The 21,745-nt window shown below is 43.6% G+C and overlaps 1 protein-coding gene across 1 annotated transcript; it reads left to right on the plus strand.

The window, feature by feature from the left end:
* Window positions 1–1,313: 1,313 nt before the first annotated feature.
* On the plus strand, window positions 1,314–17,522 carry LOC147637351 (peptidyl-prolyl cis-trans isomerase FKBP13, chloroplastic-like). The gene is made up of 5 exons (XM_086799137.1): window positions 1,314–1,768; window positions 2,244–2,336; window positions 2,426–2,486; window positions 16,826–16,894; window positions 17,183–17,522. The coding sequence occupies exons 1-5, from the start codon at window positions 1,406–1,408 to the stop codon at window positions 17,248–17,250; spliced, it is 654 nt and encodes a 217-aa protein (XP_086655263.1). The 5' UTR covers window positions 1,314–1,405; the 3' UTR covers window positions 17,251–17,522.
* The last annotated feature ends 4,223 nt before the right edge of the window (window positions 17,523–21,745 follow it).

Raw genomic sequence — 21,745 nt, forward strand, 5'->3', positions numbered from 1 at the left:
AACTCAACTCACAACATCATTTGCCATGACTGATCTTGGACTACTCCACTATTTTCTTGGTTTAGAAGTGTGGCAATTTGCTTCTGGCATCTTTCTTTGTTAAAAGAAGTATACTTTAAGGTTGCTTGAGAAATATGACATGCATGATTGTGCATCACTCACTTGTCCATGGATCCTAATTCCAAATTATCCAAAGATGATGATTCTCCTGAGGTTGATTCTACAAAGTATCGCCAACTTATTGGTTCTCTACTTTATTTGGTTAACACTCGGCCAGATCTCTCCTATGCTATGAGTATTCTCAGCCAATTCTCTTCACAGCCTCGTCGATCTCATTGGCAGGCAGCTTTGAGGGTTCTTCGATATCTTCATGGAACTCTTGAGTATGGCATTTCTTATGCAGGTGGAGATACACTTATTGGTTACTCAGATTCTGATTGGGCAGGGTGTATTGATACTAGGCGTTCCATGTCATGCTATTGTTTTATGCTTGGTAAAGGACTTGTTTCTTGGAAATGTCAAAAGCAGCGAATTACTTGCACCTAGCTTCCAGCTATCATTAGAAAACTATAAGAGGGGCTCTTTAAATAGAAAACTAGGCTAGCGACCTTTGAAAAAGAGAGTTTTTATGTTTTTAGTAAAATTTCCCAAGTTCCCTATTAGATGTGAAGAGGTTAAAATTTGTTGAGCTCAAAAATTAGGCTAGTCCATTTGTTGATCAAAGCATTAAGCACACAACCAATCTCTATTTTGAAAATCTAGGCACATCATGTAAAAAAGATCAACAGTCTATCTAGAGGAACTCATCCCTAAACATCTACTCGACTTGGCAATGCCATGGGTGGGCACATGACCCGAATAAGGCTACATTTCTTTCCATTTATCATGAGCCGATCCACTCGTTTCAATGGGCCAATGCTAGAAGACGGTGTAGGGAATGGCTTGGGGGAGGCCGGAGTGGAGGTGTAGTGTACAATATACTGACTGAGGTGCACAGGGAGTGTACAGTGTGTAGCAATCAGGTTCAGAAGTTGCCAGCACTATTGATGTGTTGAAATCTGGGAGCATTCCAGCTGCTGATGTGTCTGCATCTTGTGCATTCCAAGTGCTGAGTTGTCACTCATCTAGTGCTTGGTGGTTGTGATTATTCCATCTGCTGACATGTGAGCATCTTGCGCATCTTCCTCAGAATTAAGGCAGGCCAAATGTACGGTTCAGATGGTCCCTCCCACGATCCACGACCATGATGGCTATGGAAGACCCCGTGGGGCACTCAAGTTTTGCACCAATTTAGATCAAATCTGAAAGAGTTGTTCCTTGTTCACATGGAACAGGGTTTTGACCTTATCGTCTCCAAATTTTTATCCACTTGTTGCTGAGCAGCACCGCCAGCACCACTACAAACATGGAGGTGTGCACAATCGGAGGCCCATTGGGGCTACCGGTTCCTGCTATTGGGGATATTGTTCCCAAGAATGCTTCCACCACGACAACAACAAAAGCTCATCACAGTAGTGTTGGCCCATCGCCCACTTTCGCTACTCTCTCCACACAGCAGCAGTCCCCAAGCAGACCACAGCTCGCATCCCGGCGTGACCTCTTGGGCCTACTTGGTGCCCTCTCGTTGGGCCTTGCTGCCGACGTGGACCATCATGCTCTTGCCGCACCGCCCCCTTCATGCGAGCTCACTGTTGCGCCTTCTGGCCTTGGCTTTTGTGACACCTCACCTGGCTCTGGCTTGCCAGCTTCCAAAGGAATGGTCATCAAGGTTTTATTTTTGTACCCTAGTTCCTTTCTAATCTTGTCTCTGTATGTATGCAATGTGCATGTTTACTTTTGAAACCTTCAGCTTACTCCTTGATCAGGAGCTTTAAGGCTCCTGATTAAATACTGCTTTTTAAACTCAATTAGTTGCGATAGCTTTTGGAGCTCTGGAATTCTTAGCGTACTCCTTAATAATGTGCATACTTAAGATGCTCCTAATCAAGGTCCATACCATCCCTTGTCTCTTGAACGTATGAAAAATTATCTTATACTGAAGTGCATAATTAGTTTTGAGGGCCTAATCAGATTCCAGATTACTTCACATTGCAATATAATCAGGTGCTTAATTAAGCACCCATTGAGTACATTGCTGTACACACTTCTTGGAGTCCTTGTTAGTCTTGAGGTTACAATGAAAGAGTGATGGTCATTTCTAGAGGAAGCCTTTTCTGGTAAACTTTATCTTGTCTCTTGCTCAGGCCAATTATGTGGGAAAGCTAGAAGATGGGAGAGTTTTTGATAGCAGTTACGATCGAGGGAAACCACTTACCTTCAAAATAGGTGTTGGACAGGTGTGTCTAAGATCACCATGTTGTCTAATTATCAAATCTCACACAAGATGAGAGACATGGGATGTTATTTAGTGGGGTCTGGTGTTCAGGTCATCAAAGGATGGGATGAAGGAATTTTGGGTGGCAAAGGTGTTCCACCCATGTTGGGAGGTTAGTTTCATGCAATTGGTTTTCTTCTACACATTACACTTACTTTCTGGTAGTTAGTGTTTCTCTCAATAAAACATTGTGTGTGTGTGTGTGTGTGTGTGTGTGTGTGTGTGAGTGAGAGAGAGAGAGAGAGAGAGAGAGAGAGAGAGAGAGAGTTCTACTAAACGTCTTCAAAAGACCATAAAGGTCTATCAGGCAAAAAGTTACAAAGTTGTGCTACAAAATCTGGTAACAAATGAAATAAAATGGATAAAAGGAAACTTTTCTTCCTCAAGCCCAAGGCTCAAGGACCTTGGGCTGTACATACATCATATCAACATTGGTGTGCCATCATTATCCACATCCACATCCACATCCATAAGGTAGGATGCATCCACTGCTAGGGGAGAACGGTTCCAATGATGTTGAAGTAGATTTCAGATCTGGAGCTTCCGCATAGAAGGGCCTCTCCTCTATGGCATGGCCTTTGCGAGTGCATGGTAAACCGGTGATAAAGTCCATGGAAATTCTTTCCCATTTATTGTAAGGGATCTCTAGAGGATGTAGTTGTCCTCCAATCCTAAGGCGCTGAGCCTTGTGCACTTGACACTGACGACACTTTACCACATAGTCTTGGACTTCTGCCCTCATCTTGGGCCAGTAAAACATACATCGACACTTTACCACATAGTCTTGGACTTCTACCCTCATCTTGGGCTAGTAAAACATACATTTTACCAAATCATAGGTTCACTGTATACCTGGATGACCTGTTGTAGGAGCATCATGACAGTCATAAAGGATCCTCCTCCTAATCTTAGCACTATCTAGTAAGCAAACTCAATTTGAAAAGATTCACCTCAATCCGACTCAATGTATCTGCAACTTGTTCAAGCTACCCTTCTGATATTGAATTTCCATATCAAAATCCTGCATTAACTTTGCGCACCGTGCCTTCTTCCCCCTCAACTCAGGTTCATGAGAGAAATACTTGGTCGGCTTATGGTCGGTCATGACAACAAATTTGGACCCATACAAGTAATGTCTCCATATTTTCAATGTGTGAATAACTCTTCTAAGTCTTTCTCCTGAGTATGCCATGTGACCTGGGTATTATCAAGCTTCTTGCTTTCAAAAGCCACAGGTTGAACCTCTCGGAATAAGGCAGCCCCAATCGCGAAATCATTGGCATGAGTCAACCACGAATGGTTTGTCGGGATTTGGTATGGCTAGAACTGGTGCATCTCTCACCATGAGCTTGATCCTTCAAAAGCCTGATCAAGCCTCTCATTCCAAGTAATAGAAGCGTTAACTTTCGGCCACGTCCTTTGAGGAGGTTAGAAAGGGGAACGGTTGCGTTTGAATACTTCCTCATTGACTTTTTAAGGAAGACAATGAATCCTAAAAACGACGAACCTGTCTGACAGTCTGAGGTACTAGCCAATCCAAAACCTTATGGATTTGCTCAACATCTATGCTCATCCCATTTCTAGAAATCCGATGGCCTAGGTATGTGATTTCTTTGCAAAAGAATTCACACTTAGAGATTTTTGCATACAATCGTTCACGCCTTAGAATCCCCAAGACGTGCGTGAGGTGCTCTACATGCTTCTCCAAAGGAGGACTATATCAAAATGTCATCTAAGAATACCACAACGAATTTCCTTTTACAATCCCCAAAGAGATCGTGAAAAGTAGCAAGAGATCGTTCATTATGTGCTGAAAAGTAGCAAGAGCATTCGTGAGCCCAAAAGGTAATACGAGAAACTCATAATGACCATATTTGGTTGCCTCAAATTAGATAATACAATCATCTTGTGATTGAGCAACAACAAGTTGAGTTGTCCTGTTGATCCATCAAGCAAGGAGCTGCGAGCATCCCTCCTGTGAACTGTGTTGCCCCTACCTGTGCCTCCCCTTCCTCTTCCGCACTGCCTTTGCCCCCCCCCCCCCCCCCCCCCCCCCGCTTTTTCCTCACTGCCCCAGCTCCTTCTGTGCACCCTCTCGCCCCCTCTGTCTGCTTGCGTCCCTCTCCCCCCCTCTTCGCGCCTGTGTCCCCTCTTTTCCGCCTGCGCGCCCTTAGTTCCCTCTTGCACTCTCACTGTCCGCCTTTGCCTTCGCCCCCCCCCCCCCCCCCCCCCGGCGCCCCGGATCTCCCTTCGGCTCTGACTCTTCGTCCCCTCCTTTTCCATCTGGCAGCTTCTCTAGTTCTTGGGCATTATAACATTCGGCAAGTCTCGGCTTCTTGTGGTCTTCACCCCTGAGGAGGACTCCATGGCAACTGCTTCGTCATCCCTGACTGAGGCTGCCGTCCCTTGCCTATCCTTCTCCGAAACTGAACTCGAGCTCCTCTCTTCGATAGTTGCATTCTTGGAGGCCTCCACTCTAGTGTGCAAGATTGTCGGTAGCCACCCGCCGCGTGGACAACTCAGAGATCTTTTACAAGCTAGCCTCCTTGAAGCGCCTGTAAAGATCACCAATATCCATCCTTTGGGGCGTGGCTACTATTAGAATTTGGTGCATCTCAGTGTATTTTGGGCAAAGCCTATTTATGGGCATTGGGCATTTATGTATTTTCTCCATGTTTAGTTGGTCGTGGAGTAGTCGGCCAGTTCTAGGGGTTGCCGACTAGTTCCCAGAGTCACTATATAAGGGCCTCCCATTATTCACTTTATCATCCAATCCCTTGCACAAGTTCTTCGAAAACTTGCTGGCTAATTGCCATTGTAAAGCCTATTGCTAATACAAAAGGTGATCTTGTCCACAAGCTCTCTCCACTCTCTCTCTTGTTCAATTTATGCTTTCGCCTGTGCACTCTCCAACTTGGTATCACTCCTTAGGTTCAGGTTACTCCACTATTCTGCAAATCTGCTCGTCGTTTTCAACATATATGCCTTGCGTTTTCTTCCATAGCTTCACCCGGCTGCTGATCAGTGATAACAGCTGCTGTGTTTTATCACTTTGCTGCGTTTTTTGATCTAGCCAGCCCTCTGTTTGCTGTCGGCCAGTCTTCTTGGCTGCGTTTTCTTCTACAGAGGCAAGCTATGAAGTTTCTTGGCTGCGTTTCTTCTTCTACAGAGGCAAGCGTTGGAGTTTTGGCTGCGTTTTCTGCTCCGGCATCAGTTGTGTTAGAATTTATGCATGTCAGTGTTTTGGGGATCTACCATTTATTTGGTATTTTACTGATTTTCTCCCATTTATTTTATCCAGAGTTCAGCACTTAGGTGTTGGCTATTGCCATTGTAAAGTTTTAATGCTGTTATAAAAGGTGATCTTGTCCAACTCTCTCTACTCTCTCTCTTGTCTTTTAATGCTTCCGCCTATGCATTCTCCATCAAGTTGTTGGTGAGTTCTCTTGCACATGGTGTTGCGAGACAAGTGGCACTATTTTTTCTTCTTCCTCCACGAGTCCTTGGATTGTTTTGCTGCTGTCCAGCCTCTGTCTCTCTCAGGTTTTAGAGGGGGCTGATTGGTTTTGGAGCCTCACTTCGTTGGTAAACACTTTAGAGGAGTCTTGGAGAGTTGAGATTTGTGTTCTTTGTTGCTGTGGATATGGCTCCCCCCTGTATGAACAAGGATGACAAGTTGAAAGGATCCAACTATGCCCATTGGAAGCTACTAATGCGGATCTGGTTCATCCACAAGGGTTTGTGGTATATTGTTCAGGGCACTGAGAACAAGCCCGAGCGTCCTCAGAACTCTAGGAGGTGGACTCAGGATCAAGAGGATGAATTCCTTGTGGAATTACAAGACTGGGAGGATTAGGATTCGAAGGCGCATTCAGTGCTTGTGCAGACCATCACAGAGGAGGTCTCACCGGCCATACAAACCCAACGGCTATAGGTGACTTTGGTTGATAACCATACATAAGCATGAATGGGCTATAACTAGTAGCCGCATGCTTACTGCTATTATAAGTAAACTCAATCTGTGGGAGGTACCTTTCCCACTCAGACTGTCTCTTGGAGACATACACCCTCAACATATCCTCCATAGTTTGGTTAGTCCTTTGTGTCTGATCATCTGACTCAGGATGATCGGAAGATGACATACTCAAGCGTGTTTCCAATACGGATTGCCAAAATTGTGCAGTGAATTTGGGATCCTTGTCACTGACAATCTCCTCAGGCAGTCCATAAAGCTTGTACAGCTGCTCCACAAAGAGCTGAGCCAACTTGTGACTCTTCACCGCGTCGACTTAGTAGGGATAAATCTTGCCATCTTCGTTAATCGGTCTACAACAACCTAGATTGAGTCATGGCCCCTATTAGTCCGAGGTAATCCAACTACAAAATCCATCGAGATACTTTGCCATTTGTTCTCAGGAATTTGCAAAGGATGTAACAATCCACCAGTCCTAAGTCTTTCAGCTTTGTTAAGCTGGCACTAGGAACACTTCCGCACATAATCCTCTTCATGCACGGCCAATAAAAACGCCGGCCAACCAAGGCTAAGGTTCTATGTATGCCCGGGTGCCCTGCACTAGGTGCATCATGGCACTCATGCAATATCAAAGTTTGGACGTCCAGATCACTAGAGGCACACAAACCTTGCCATCCTTAAACAGTAATCCACCTCTAATGTAATACTTTTCCAATATCTTTCTCTCAGCAGCACTCATCGGAGTGTCCGGAACACTCGGATCTCGCAGGCTGATTCTGGCCTGGACCAATTGCCAAATTCGACCAAAATGGGAATCTTGTTGGCAACGCCCTTTGAGAGATAGATAGAAGTCAGTCGTTATCTCAACAAAAGAGATAGCATTAGCCTCGGGAATCCTACTAAGGGCATCAGCAACCCGATTGGTTGTTCCCCTACGGTAACGGATCTCAAAGTCAAACTCCTGCATGAGGTCAACCCATCTGGCCTTCCGACCCCTCAGGTCAGGCTGATCACAAATATACTTCAATGAATGGCGATCTGTCCAGACTACAAATCGAGACCCATACAAATAGTGTCTCCAGATCTTCAACTCATGGACAACTGCCAGAAGCTCCTTTTCTTGGGTAGGGAACCTCATCTGTGCATCTGAAAGCTTTTTACTTTCAAATGCTATGGGCCTCCCATCCTGGAATAGGGTAGCACTTATTGCATAATCAATGGCATCCGTTTCAACCACAAAAGGTTTATTGGGATCCACAATCAACAACATAGGCGCCGAGGTAACAAGCTCCTTCAATTCTCTAAAACATTGGTCCAACTTGTCACTCCAAACCACCGGAGGACTTAACTTGCCTTTCTTGCTTCTCAACCCCTTTAAGAGTTCAGTCAAAGGGGCGGCAATCTTGGCATAAGCCTCGATGAACTTCCTGAAAAAGCCAGTGAATCCCAAAAAAGATTTCACTTGCCTAATTGTCCTTGGAATATGCCATTCAAGGACCTTTCGAACCTTTTCCGGATCAATCTTCACACACCATCAACAAAAATGACATGACCGAGATACAAGAGCTCATGCTTAAAGAAATCACATTTTGACTCCTTTGCATACAGCTTCTCTTGTCTGAGAATCTCTAAGACGACTTTGAGATGTTGTATGTGTTCTTCCAATGACCTACTATAAATCAATGTCATCCAGGAAGACAACAATACACTTCCCCAGATATGGACGAAATAAATCGTTCATTATCTGCTAGAAAGTAGCAGGAGCATTAGTCAACCCGAAAGGTAAGACTAAAAACTCATAGTGGCCATAGCGCGTCCGAAACGCAGTCTTAGGCACATCCTCAGGTTTAATCCTTATCTAATGATAGCGTGACCGTAGATCAATCTTGGTGAAATACTTAGCACCCTGAAGACGATCCACCAAGTCATCCATCCTCGATAAAGGATACTTATTCTTGACAGTGAGCTTGTTCAAGCCTTTGTAATCCACACAGAAGCGCATACTACCATCTTTCTTCCGTGATAGAAGAACGGGAGCGCCCATGGAGACTTACTAGATTGAACAAAACCTTTATTGAGATACTCTTGCAGTTGCCGAGCAATCTCGTCCTCTTCCCTCTGGCTAAACCGATAAGGTTGCCGAGAGACGGGATGGCTACCAGGTAACAGCTCAATATCATGGTCAACACCCCGCTCGGGTGGCGGACCATGTGGTAACTCGTTAGGAAATACATCGCTAAACTCTTTTAAAATATCATCTAAAATTTGTTGTTCTTTAGTACAACTATTGCTTGAGATAGAATTACATTCTAAAGTAGATGATCTTAACAAAATTTCAGAATTGAAAAGATCATAGAAACAACAAAAAGACACAGAATTTGGATCAAAAAGTGATTCATATATCTCCTCGGCCAAAGCTTGAGCTGAGTTTACATCAGAAAATCCACGGTGACATCACCCTGGATTACATAGAGTTCACCATCATAAACAAATGAGAGCTTATGAGTCCGATAATCCAACATTATCGTCTCACTCGTCAAAAAATCAGGACATTCCCAAAATCATATCCACCTTGTCAAGGTTCATGATATGGAAGTCCAAAGCCTCTCGGTATTCTTGAATCTGGACCTCCAGTCTAGGCACCGTTCGAGTAGGAGAAGGTTGTGTCGAAGGTAGAGGAGGTTGTACATAACCCGTATACTGAGAATACGGAGTAGCAAACTGTGAAAAAGCATGTAAAAATTTGGGATCCACACCTGTTTGTAAAGCGGGTATGGGTTGTCCCACATACTGAGGGAACACTTGTGGTATACTAGGTTGAACTGTATCACCACCCTGCATAGGAGCAATAGATACTGTAGTTACCCCAAGTTGAGTTGTTGCAGGAGAGGCTGACAAAGGTCCAGACACCTCCACAGATGAAACCAAGGTATCCATGTATTCAGCCATCCAGAAAGAGTACTTGTAAAGAGAGTAAAGGTTTGTAAACTTTTCTAAACAGGCGAGAGCAGAGGTGATTTACAAAAAAAGAGATCAAAAGCAAGCAGCTCAGGGTGTTCAAAGGCACAAATTCTGGTCGACTTCAGAATTTTGTGCACATAAGTGACCAAACACCCGAAAAAGCATACTTGATGCCAAAAAAAGAATCTCAAATATGTGCCCACCAAAAAAGCTCCAAATCGACCTGTTTTTTTTGGCAAAAAAGCACCACATGTGCTTTTTTACACACACCACGCACCTACCAGCCATACATAGAGTACTCGCCCCTTGCTGATATGCACCCATATTCTGGCCATCCAGCCCAGTTATGGGGCATCCCCCTTCACACCCAGGCATGCCCACTCATGGGTACCACTGCCAGACATGGGCAGTCACACAGGACAGCCTGAATCGGTGCTTTTCCCCTCTCTCTGTGCTCTGGGCAGTGCCTGTACAGCCTTCTCTACACGTCAAAACCTCCACGGATGATCATCTCTTCACACCTCTCTTTCCTCCTGTATCATGGCGACCAGCAGGGCTGTTCACAGCAGCTCTAGATCAACCTCAAATCTACGCATACCCCTTGCAGACAGGGTGACCAGTCCGCACATGACGCCTAGAGATGCAAAAGTGCGGGTACAGACAGAAGGTTTTAGGGCAAAGAATCCCCCCGCGTAAAACTCAAAAAAGCACCAAAAGCACGATGCTTTTCTCTCTGCTTTTTCACATGGATATGGAGTTCTTTGCAAAACTGCCACACATCCAACCACACCGATCTTCTCCCTTGAGCCCGGTTACTTTCCGCCTTCCGTCCAAGCGTCCCATACCACCCAGACCTTGGAAAGCGAAAAAGCAACTCAACGACTTAAGCTCCAGAAGATCCAGATTGTAACTTGGTTGAACACAATGCTAATCAATACACTTAAATACACTAAGATTTGATGGACACTTGCTTAAAATACAAGAAGTAAATTGCTGAATTGACAAGAGACACACAATGAGCCGGAACGGCTGACCCCTCCCTCAAATAAAGTATATTGATCTTGGGAGAATCAAGTACATAGTGTCATGGGCATTTCTGACCAGATTTTTTATACCAATGCATATGAATACAGTATTGCAAACAAGTGGTTGTCGATGTAGACTTGCAACCCACACTACCCTCTCAAGTGCCCATGTTCCCTACCATCTGCTCTCTATTGTTTCACGAACACATGGTAGCAAGAATCTGCAAGAGAGCACGTAGGACAAGAGAACACTACACAGGGTATGTGATCTTGTAATCCGGTTCCTCCCTCCTGCTACTTGCTCCCATATTTAAGCATAAAAGCTTACCAATAGCAAGTAGAGTCGATGACAACGGAAGTCTTCGCGATGGAAGTCCTTGGAGTGTTGAGATCTTTGATTTGTCGCCTTTCTTCGCGACAGAAGTCTTCAAGAGGATGAAGGGAACCTTGGGAAAGCTTTCCCTATGGTTCAACTTGAGAAAGGAAGGCTGAAATTAGCGTTTTCAGCAAAAAGACCAGAAATTACAGCAAAAATGAGAGCTGTTTTGCTGAATTTCAGTCATTGGGAGTGAGTAGGAGAGTGATTAGCACTTGGAAACACTCTTGCAAGCTTGGAAAACACCCTAGCAAGTTGGGTATGGCTATGGAGAGCTTGGAAATGGAGAGAAATGGTGGAAAAAGAGAGTTTTTAGCCTCCAAAAAACACGAATTTTCTCTTAATAAGTAAGTGAATTGGGGTCCAATCAGGTGAAGGGACATGAGTAAAAGGGGAGGATCAGGTCCTGGACATTGAGTCTTGTCCGCCTCCGGACTTCAGTGAGTGTGAACTTGGAAGCGGTCATAATTTATAAGTGACTTTTGGGCGCCCAAACTTTAATGAAGTGGAAACGCACTCACTTATAAATATTGGCTAAGTCCTAAGGGCTATTTGAGCCTAGATTGGGTAATACTTATCACCTGTTCACATGCCACACAACCATGTCAGCAGACAGTTTCACACGCACGGTTCACGGGCGGACGTCCCCTAGCCCGGAACTACACATAGGTCATGCAGGCATGAAAACAGCATGCAATTTCAATTGCAAGCAAGCACATAAAGATGCTATGCAATGTAGCATTGGTATGGACAATCCCCGTTCATGAGACTATACCAAAATAGACGTGCTCCAGGCAAGTACACAAGGTACCAGACCCAATAGAACAATCCACCAAGCATTTCTGGGCATGTACACGGAGGCACAAGTCCCAACAGAAAGCCAAGTCTACAGTATCACATGAGTGGCATCAGTCCCCAGCATAAACAACTACCATGGACACCAGTCCAATGTACATACATGATAAGAAAGCACGGGTGGACCAATTGGGTGGCCAAATGGTGACATCGTGATGGATTTTCTCGTCTCCTTTTGTCGGAGATTTCCATGCTTAATCCAAGTAGGTGTGGCTCTGACACCAATGTAAAGCCTCAACCTGATAAATCCTACGATTAAGCATAAACATGGAAACAAAAGGACATAGCATCAAGCTCACCGCCCAACCATAAGCCATTCAGGCTCACCCCCGAGCAAGGGGGACAGTAGCATCCGAGACATGGCTAGTCCCTGGCGTCCCATACCACACCATCACACACCCATCGGATGTAAGCATGGAGTAGTCTCAAGGCCTCGAGTCCAGGTCTGAGGAGCTCTCTCTCAAAACTGACCCATAAAGTGATTTATATAGGACTCCTATAAACCAGGAGCCAAATATAGCACATGTCTCATAAAAACTACTAATTCCCCCACTTAAGATGCCTAGCCTTGGGCTATGGTTAACCCAACCCGAGGGTCTTAACCCTAATTAGCCCTGGGACGTAACACAGATAGTGTACTTCTCTAGTATACATGCAGTTTCCCCCATGTGCTTCCAGCTAGAGGAGGATTGTGGGCAAGAGAAGGGGTTGATTACAGCTCCACTTACTGGTGCATGGGAACCTTGATTCGGAGTTCTGAGCATTAGACATCTGGCAAGACATGGTTATCTTTTGTATAGCAGAGATTATGAACTGGATCTGTTCTGAGTTCTGTCACGTGCATCCCGCACTTGGATGCCACGTAGACATATCTGTACAAAAGGTGCAGGACCTGGGGTGGAAATCTGACCCCATGTGAGCCCAGTTCGGGACAAGTTAGCCAGGGTGCCACTCCGGTCGTCCGAGGTCAGGTGTGCATTGTTATGCACATGAAACAGTGCCAGTCCACGCTGTGAGTCTCCATCTGGAATGATGTCAATGGTTCTGTGTATCTGGTATGATACTGGATGCTAGACCACTGTGTAGACAATTAGGGTTTGCATGTAGGAAAGGGGCAAGCCCATAGGGCTACCCAGGGGCAGATATATGGGCATGGAGGAGGTGTAGAACCACCCCCATAGGGGCCAGGAAGGCCTTGGCTGTGCCCACCAGCCATGGAAGGGTTGTAGGCCAACCCTAGGGCTCCTGGACAGGCAGCCAATAGGGTACACAGCCCCTAGAGGACTGTAGGGCCCCCTAGAGGACTGTAGTGTGCTGTTTTTCTGAGTATGGAAGTTACCGATCTCCCCTGAAGCTTCCGCATGTTTCAAGTTCATTGTTGGAGGCTTTTGGGATGTGATGTGTTTTCCGTCCACTGTTGGGAATTGTGGGCGCGGTGTGTCCAACAACTCATTATCTATTCTTGGAGTTCACTACACACTTGTGTGGGGATTCGAAGCAAAGTTCCTTGCTGTTCGTGGTGGCATTTTGTTTCGAGGAAGCAGGTTGGCGGGTGCTCTCTCCGAGGTGATTCCAGTATTTGTGGTGTTGGAGGGTCCATGGTTGCATCTTCATCAACTTATCTTCTTCAGACTCTTGCACACACTGAGCTGCAGAGGGGGTGTTAGAATTTGGTGCATCTCAGTGTATTTTGGGCAAAGCCTATTTGTGGGCATTTATGTATTTTCTCCATGTTTAGTTGGTCGTGGAGTAGTTGGCCAATTCTAGGGACTGCCGACTAGTTCCCAGAGTCACTATATAAGGGCCTTCCCATTATTCACTTTATCATCCAATCCCTTGCACAAGTTCTCCACAATCGGGATAGTGGGCGCAGTGTGTCCAGCAGCTCATCATTTTATTCTTGGAGTTCTCTGTACACTTGTGTGGGAATTTGGAGCCAAGCAAAGTTCCTTAGTGTTCATGGTGGCATTTTGTTTCGAGGAGTTAAGTGCTCTTTCCGAGAGTTCCCCAAGCTCTGTGCAGAAGAAGAGAGGTGCGAAGTTTGCTCCTCGCTGTTTTGTTCCACGCTGAACGTAGGAAAACCTCAAGGTGAGATGATTACAGGACTATGTACACTTTTAAATAGGTGGCAACCCAAGAAAAAAATAAATAAAAATACTTATAATGCTTCTTCTCTTTAAAAATATGGGCACCCCTTTGTAGAATTCCCTAAAAATGGCCTCTTACCCTTTTTTAGAAGGTTGCTTTTTAAAAAAAAAAACAGCATGCTTTTTGTTTATAGATACTGTACTAGCGGCCTACTACTAGCGTCCAGAATCTTCTGGCGCCCTAGGTCTCTGTCAGCGCACAGTAGTACTACACTTTCCCCGATGTCTGTGTGTGTGTGTGTTTAGCCACCAATCAAATATGCTGCGTCAACAACAGATGCACCCGTGCGCCAGAGGCTACTGCCATACTAGGTGGGTGGATGACTTCTACAACTCTGTCTTGCAGATTGTCTATTAGGTCTATTGCCTCGTGGCACTTCTACATCCCTGTCTTGCAGATTGTCTACTAGCTCTATTGCCTCATGGCAACACTCATCAAAGATAGTGTAGACCTGTAGAGATGGTCATGAAGCCTCTTACTCTTGATCGATCGTAAATTGATTGACGACGAGCGATAAATCATCCAGCCTTTCTTGGAGGTTGCATCTCAAATGGAGTTGCTTGGTTCTAGGTATGTAATCCCGCATTCTCTCCCCTTCCTCTTGGGGGTTGCAGGCACAAACGCTGCAAAGCGTTGCACAACAGGTAGTGCTTGCTTACATGGCAGGTGGTGCTGTTTTTGGCATTGCAAAGGCGGTGAAGCAAGCACATCAGGCAACAATCGGCGATAGCAGGCGGCATTGCATGGGCGGCTGGTGGTGGAACTTGGCTGTGCACAGGCTGAGCTGAGCGGTGCAGTGGTGGCACAGGGTGGTGCATAAACGAACTGAAAACTGCGCATGTGGCTCATGGAGAGTAATCTTCAGCGACATTTCATCTGCATCAACACAAATCCTTGCAAGGCATCATGTATTCTTGATACAATGCATTTGAGCTATCTTGGTGCTACAGGTTATTTCGCTTGCAGGTACACAGTTCAGTGTTGGGTCCTTGCTCTAGCATTTGAGTTTGCAGTATTGATACTCCCTCTTTGTAGGCAGCTGAATTGTGGCATGCACGTTTTGGCCCTTGGGCATGTAAACTTTAGGAGTTTGATGCTTCTACAAAAGCATACATGGTAGAATGCATGCCTCATGTTGAGATACCAACAGATTATGTAAGGGCTGCATTCTGGGCAAATACTTCTAGGCAATGGTTGAGAATGTTGCGGGTTTAGAATTCACACTCTTTGTACAGATAAAGGAGGCGAATACATGTCAAATGCTTTCAAGGCATATTTGTAAGCAAAGGAATTAATCATCAATGCACAGTGCCATATACACCACAACAAAATGGTGTACTAGAAAGAAAGAATAGATCTTTGCTGGAAATGGCAAGATGCATGATAAAGGGTAAAGAGGTGCCACACAAGTTTTGGCTTGAAGCCATTCTATGCGCAACTCATGGAATTAACAGATGCCTCTCTAAGGCCTTGAAGACCATCACACCATTCCAGGCTTGGCATGAGCGCAAGCCCAAAGTTGACTACTTTCGTGTGTTTTGTAGCTTGGCATATGCTCATGTACCCCAGGAGAAAAGAACCAAGCTGGATGATAAAGCTGTGAAATGTATTTTTGTGGGTTATAGTCATGAGACTAAAGGTTATAGACTTTATGTGAAGCTGAGTATAGAGCAGTCTTCACAGCCACAGTTGAGTGCATATGGTTGAGGAGGTTACTTGATGACCTGCATGCATGCCATCAGCAAGGTGCTACTCTCCTTCTTGCAGATAGTCAAAGTGCGATGGCTGTTGTTTTCACGCATGGACCATGCACACAGAGGTGCATTATCACTGTGTGGGAGGGGCTTCATGTAGGTGACTTTAGCTAGATTGTCCATCATAGGACAACATGACAGATATCTTCACCATGGTGCTTCCTTGAGAGAAGCTCGAAGCTTTCCGAAAAGCTTTGGGCTTGATTCCATTTGGGGAATTGATCTACTTCGTACACGTACATTTCCACCAAGGGGGGGGGGGGGGGGGGATTTTGTAGGAGATATACACATTTTGTAATGGACATGCATGTACGAGTTAGGAGTTTATTAGTGCTAGGCACTAGGCACTTAGTTTGGGATTTTTTATACCTTATTGTCACATGTATACTTATGGTGACACATGGCACTTTTTACTTGTACCACATTGGTCCTTAGATGTAGTGGGGCACCTTTTTCTTTTGATGTTATGAGATTCTCACACGCTATTACGTGTGAGTTTCCACTGCCATCTTCTCTCTCGTGTTGCTGTATGATTGTGTATGTGATAGTTGCTGCAGACGGTGAAGGTTTCCATTGCTCTTTCTTTCAACATAGCATATGGGAACTTTGATGTGTGCCAAGTGGGGGTGGGTGTGGGGCATAGGTGCAAAAAAACACGTTTTTTTGTAAAAACAAAAAACGTGTACGTTTCAAAACGTCCTTGTTTTTGGAACGCGTTTTTTAAGGCAGTTCTTTAATTTAAAATTTTTTTTCAAAAAAAAAATACATTTTTTGGCACGTGTTTTTTTTTTTTGGTACATGAATGGTTAATGTTGAATGGTCATTGGTAAATCAATATTAAAGCTAATATTGAATGGCATTGCCGCTACAAGACCCTGGGAACTTTTTGCCATGTGACTGTATTATCATTATGATATAATGAATTATGATAGCCATAGGCTTCAAATTGTTCACTCTTGAGTTTTTATGCACAAGTTTAACTTTTATACACGAATTATGTGGTTCCTAGGCTTAAAAACCATATATACAGGCCATAATTATAGCTAAAAAAATTTTTAATGAATAAAAAACTTATTTTAAAAACTTCCCCAAAAAGTAGGTAAAACTGGTATAATACTTCCCGTTTTAAAAACGTCTAGCAACTATGGTGTGGGAGTGTGTAAGGGGATAGTAGGTAAAATGTTTCGTTGTTTGGATGCGCTCCTGTGCAGACTTTGTCACCTTTTCACACTTGGCTGCCTTCTCACCTTTCCTTGTTTCCTGAGTCTCAGTTCAGAAAAGTGCATGGCTTGTAAGTTGTATCTTTAAAAGAGGACCTGTGTATCTGAAATGTTGATGTGAAGTTTGTGATTTTAACAGGAGGGAAGCGCAGACTCAGGATTCCACCTCAGTTAGGGTATGGTGAGAGAGGAGCAGGTTGCCGGGGGGGTATGTTTTGGATTCCCAGCTTCTTTAGAATCTGAGCATGATAACTGTTTCCAAGATGAACATTGAAGCACCTAATGTTCTTGAAAATGTCGTTTGAAGCTCTCTACAGACAACATTTGCTGTCCTATTATGTTGACATACATACATACACATCTATGTATCAAGTATGTGTATGCATGCATGTGCGCGTGTATGTATGCTTATGCATGTACGTAGTGTGTGTGTATGTAGAGAGAGAGAGAGAGAGAGAGAGAGAGGTCTGATTTGGATGACATTGTGTTTCTACAGGTTCTTGTGTCATACCCCCAAACTCCGTGCTGCTATTTGATGTGGAATTTGTAGGGAAAGCTTATTGAGGTGTAATTTTATTTTGGGGAAAGCTCAAGTTGATATGTCCCTTTTCTAGAGAATTCCTAATGAAAATTCATGCACTGAAGTCAATGTCACCGTTTCCGTGCTCATTTGAGGGCTACTTGCTTCAAATGCTGGTTATAATCCAGCTGTAATAATTGCTAAGTATAATGTGCAAAAGCCTAAGTCAAAGGGTTGCAAGTTAAAGCAACTGGGATTGAGGCCATATGATGGTAGTCATTTGCTGCACTTAAATATGCACATCAATCTTTGCTTATTTGTTTTGGAGCCTGGAATTTGAGAAAAGCGGGGTTATACAATCACAATGTGTTGAAAAATGGATTAAACGAGAAAACAAATGCGAGTCTGTCCTTGGCCCAGGATACATGAGAGGTTTTGATTTTGGTCTTAACTTTAGAACAAGATCTTGATGTGGAATTGTAAGATCCCTACTCATAGGCGCGCTTTGTAACCTCTTATGCGAGCCTCTCTCCTCCATGTGGATGTGAATAGCATGCTTTTCATATGCCTAATATTTACTAGTTTTTATCTTCTTGGTTGTAATTTACATCATCATCATTGGCTTGGGCTAAATGTTCAACAATTTTACCCATCATCAGTGGCTTGCAAAGATTTCTGACTGATGGCCACTTAAGTATAGGACACTTTTGAGCTCCTTTACCTTAATTGCGCTCCTTTGCCTTCATATCTAGTGAGATTGTTGGCAAGGTAGGACATATACAATGTATGGTACAAGGCCTAAATGCACAAGGTCATGACACAGGAAATGTGACATCAACAAAGTCAGTAATATGGAAGGGGCCTTGCCTTCCCACCAATTATCACAACATCAAGATAAGGAAAAGGGCAACGATTGTGATTAAATTGTTGTTTTTTTGAAGGTACAATCAATATGGCGATGCTCCTCTGTTTGACGAGGGTGTGTTTCATCTCTATTGCTTCTTCTTTGTCTTCTTCCCTAGTCGTGTTGCCGTGGTTCTTTTCATGAATGTGCGCCAATAACCAAGCACAAGCGTGTGTGATGGTGTTTGTCGTCTCTATTTTTTGTGGGTGGTCTTCTGTGTGCCAGCCGCCAAGTGCATGCTACTGTGGTGAGCGCGAGACGCAAAGCACACGCGTGCGTGCCCTAGGCTAAAAAACGAACACAAAACCGAAGTAAGCCAAGGATGAGAGAATAGTTGAAGGCAGCACTCGGAACTAGAGGAGAGACTTGGAGCAATCAACAATGATCAAACACTTAGCAAAAATGATGAATGAATTAAATGGCAAAAGCCTATTCTTATATATAGATCATGAAAGGGTCGGTCGGCCAGCTTAGATATCGAGGACTACTAAGGTTAAAGTGAAAATGAACCTCAATGTGCTTGGACTTTCCATGAAAAGATGAAGTATGTGCCAATGCTAAGGTACTCTGGTTGTCTATAAGAATGCTAATGGGAGAGTCCAAAAGAATATCAAGATTACTTAGCACGTGTATCAACCATAATAGCTTGCATAGTATCCAAATAAGCATAGTATTCAACCATAGTGGAAGAAAGAGAAACCATAGTTTGCTTCTTGGATCTCCAAAGAAATGAGCTCGGAACCTAAAGTGAAGCACTAACTATAAGTGGAGCGCTTGGTATCTTGATCAATTGCCCAATCAACATTAGAGTATGCAACAAGATCAATGCCTCCTTCGAAACAAAGACCATAGTCCAAGGTAATAGATAAGTATCGAAGAATCCGGAGAGTAGCCTGGCAATGAGAATGTGGAGGAGTGGAAGAGAACTGATTGAGAATACTACCCACCACACGCCTTTGGTACTACGTACTATCCTCAAAGATGGGAGTAGAATCTTCTCGGGAAAGCTTGGAGTGAGGACACATCAAACAGGAAAGAGGACATCTCTTTGCAAAAGTTTCCTCATAGTCAATACCCTCAATTTGAGAATACCCCTTTGCAACCAAATTTGGCTTTGTGTTTGTCCAAAGAACCACCAACATGAAACTTGGTTTTAAAGACCTACTTGACCCCAATGACCTGCCTATGCAAAGGCCGGTCCACAATCTTTCATGTACCATTCCTTTCAATGGAATCAATCTTGGTCTCCATGGCTGCCCACCACTCAAGAAGAGCAAGAGCCTATTTAGCCATAGTAGGCTTATATGACTGCACCACTTTACTCATCGAGATGGGGTTATAGGAATGACGAAGCTTCTACAATCGCTGTGCCTGTGTCAAAGATGTTGAGGAGTCAACAAGTTGATGAAGATCAACATCTAAGAGACGAGAGTCACCAACAACTGCTTCATTGGGAATCCTCCATCGCACAAACATAGGAGTAGGAGAAGTTGAGGGTGGAGAAACTTGGGATGGAGAAGTTGAGGGGGGTGGGGGTGTCGAGGAAGAAAACGAGGAAACAAGAGGATGAGGAACCTCTATGGTAAGCTCAGGGGGGTGAGACCGAGAATCATTGGACAAGGGTTCACAACAAAGTGAACATCGCGGGAAATCACTAGGGACTACCAAACCAATCCCAAAGTTCCTCACTTGGCACTCCAAAGTAGAATGGTGTGGTTGAATGCAAAAACAAGAGTGTTCAAGAGATAGACCACACCATGCTTTCTTCTTTCGATCTTCCTCCCTCTTTCTAGGGAGAAGTTGTGACCACTGCTATCTACATCAACAACCATTCTGCCACAAAGGCAGTTGCTAATATGACGTCGATAGAAACCTTCAGTTTCATATCTTAGGGTTTTCAGGTGTGATCCCTATGCTCATATTCCTAATTCTACCAAGTGCAAATTTGATCCCAAATCCAAGAAGTGCAATTCCTTGGTTATAGCTCTCAATCCAAACCTTAGAGATTATGGGATCCAAAGTCGAGATATTTGACTAGCGGGCTTCATTGTCAAACCACCTTCTCTCTTCTTCTTACAACGAAAGTCAAGCTGAATGTGACCTTTGTGACCACAATAATGGCAAATAAGATCCTTATGAGCATGATTGTTATAATTATAAAATTTTGGTTTTAATTCTAAAGAATTGGTAATGTTAAATAACCATAGTGGTTAGCATGTCCCCCTTCCTATTTTAGGTTCCATCCTTGGAGTCGATTAGTAGCTAGAGTTCTTGTGGTTGAGGAACAGAGTTCTTAAGATCAAAATGTTATGTCTTCCACTTGAAGGAATGGATTGGTGCCCAAAAATAAGTCTCAAATATGTCTTCAAATGTTATGAGATGATGTCTAAATAGAAACCTCAGTTTATAGTAGTATAAGAGCACTTTTACCACAAATCTGGTCCTTGAAAACCATGTAGTTTCATGCCAGCTTCCATGCTAAGGTATCTGGAACTGTTTAAACTAGGATGCAAGTTAACTTGAAAGTACTGGATTAGTGCCCAAAAACGATTCTTGAATACGTCTTCAAATGTTATGAGACAGTGTCCAGATATGAGCCTCAATTTATAGTCATATGAGAGCAATTAACGATAGATCTGGTCCTTTGTAAGGTTGAAGACTATGTAGTTTGATGCTAGCTTCCATGCTAAGGTATCTAGAAAACGATGCAAGTTAACATGAAGAACTTGATTGTTGCTTATTCTGTTGGATTTGCTTAAAGTTATTGATAAAGCTCAACATCCTCTTGACCATCTTGCATCTTGTGCTTTTCCATTTCTCGTAAGTTCAAAAAGTAAGGAAAGTTAAACACCACACTAGGTTCTTTTTCTATGATCTCTTCAAACTCTTTCTAACCCCATCTTGGAATGGGCATGCCCATCATGGAAAAGACATGCATATTGGATTGATGGCATGTAGCATGGAGTATTATAATATGTGAACTCGCTAGAGTTCTCTAAGTGCATCAATTGGACAATTCGATGTGATATGTCCAATCTTGTTACACCTGAAACACTTCTTTGAATCATCTTTATTAGCTTGTTGAGACTTATTAACCTTGGTATCAATACATGTGCTATTGCCATTGAGGGGTTTATCAATTGATTTTTGACGTATCATTGCTTCCTTTGGAATGCCATTTTTGTTTTCACAATTCAAGGCTAAAGAAATAGTCGAGCTAAGAGAGTGCGGTTGAAACATGTTCACCTCTGATCGAACTATGGGTTTCAAACCTACTATAAATTTCCTTCTTTGATGCTTGGTGCGAACTTTCTCAATTACCTATATTTATAACAAAGCATTCCAAAATCTATCCACATAAGCGGATATATTTTCTTTCTCAAGTTGTCTAAAGAAGGACCATTGTTGTCTAGCCCTAGCTTTATACTGTGAGGGTAAGAAATCTTTCTTGATGAGCTTCTGAAATCTCTTCCAAGATTTAGGTCTGTGCTTGTTGGTTCTAGTCACGTTCCACATTGTCCACCAAATGATTGGTAGCACACTTGATTTTATCCTTTTTATAGAATTTCTCCCTTGAAAAGTAATCATCAAGTTGACTAAGCCAAGCAAGGAGTTCCTCCAAGAACAACTACTTT

This window comes from Cibotium barometz, chromosome 6, assembly GCF_041138505.1.
Source record: "Cibotium barometz isolate CiBa-2024 chromosome 6, ASM4113850v1, whole genome shotgun sequence".
Lineage (NCBI taxonomy): Eukaryota > Viridiplantae > Streptophyta > Polypodiopsida > Cyatheales > Cibotiaceae > Cibotium > Cibotium barometz.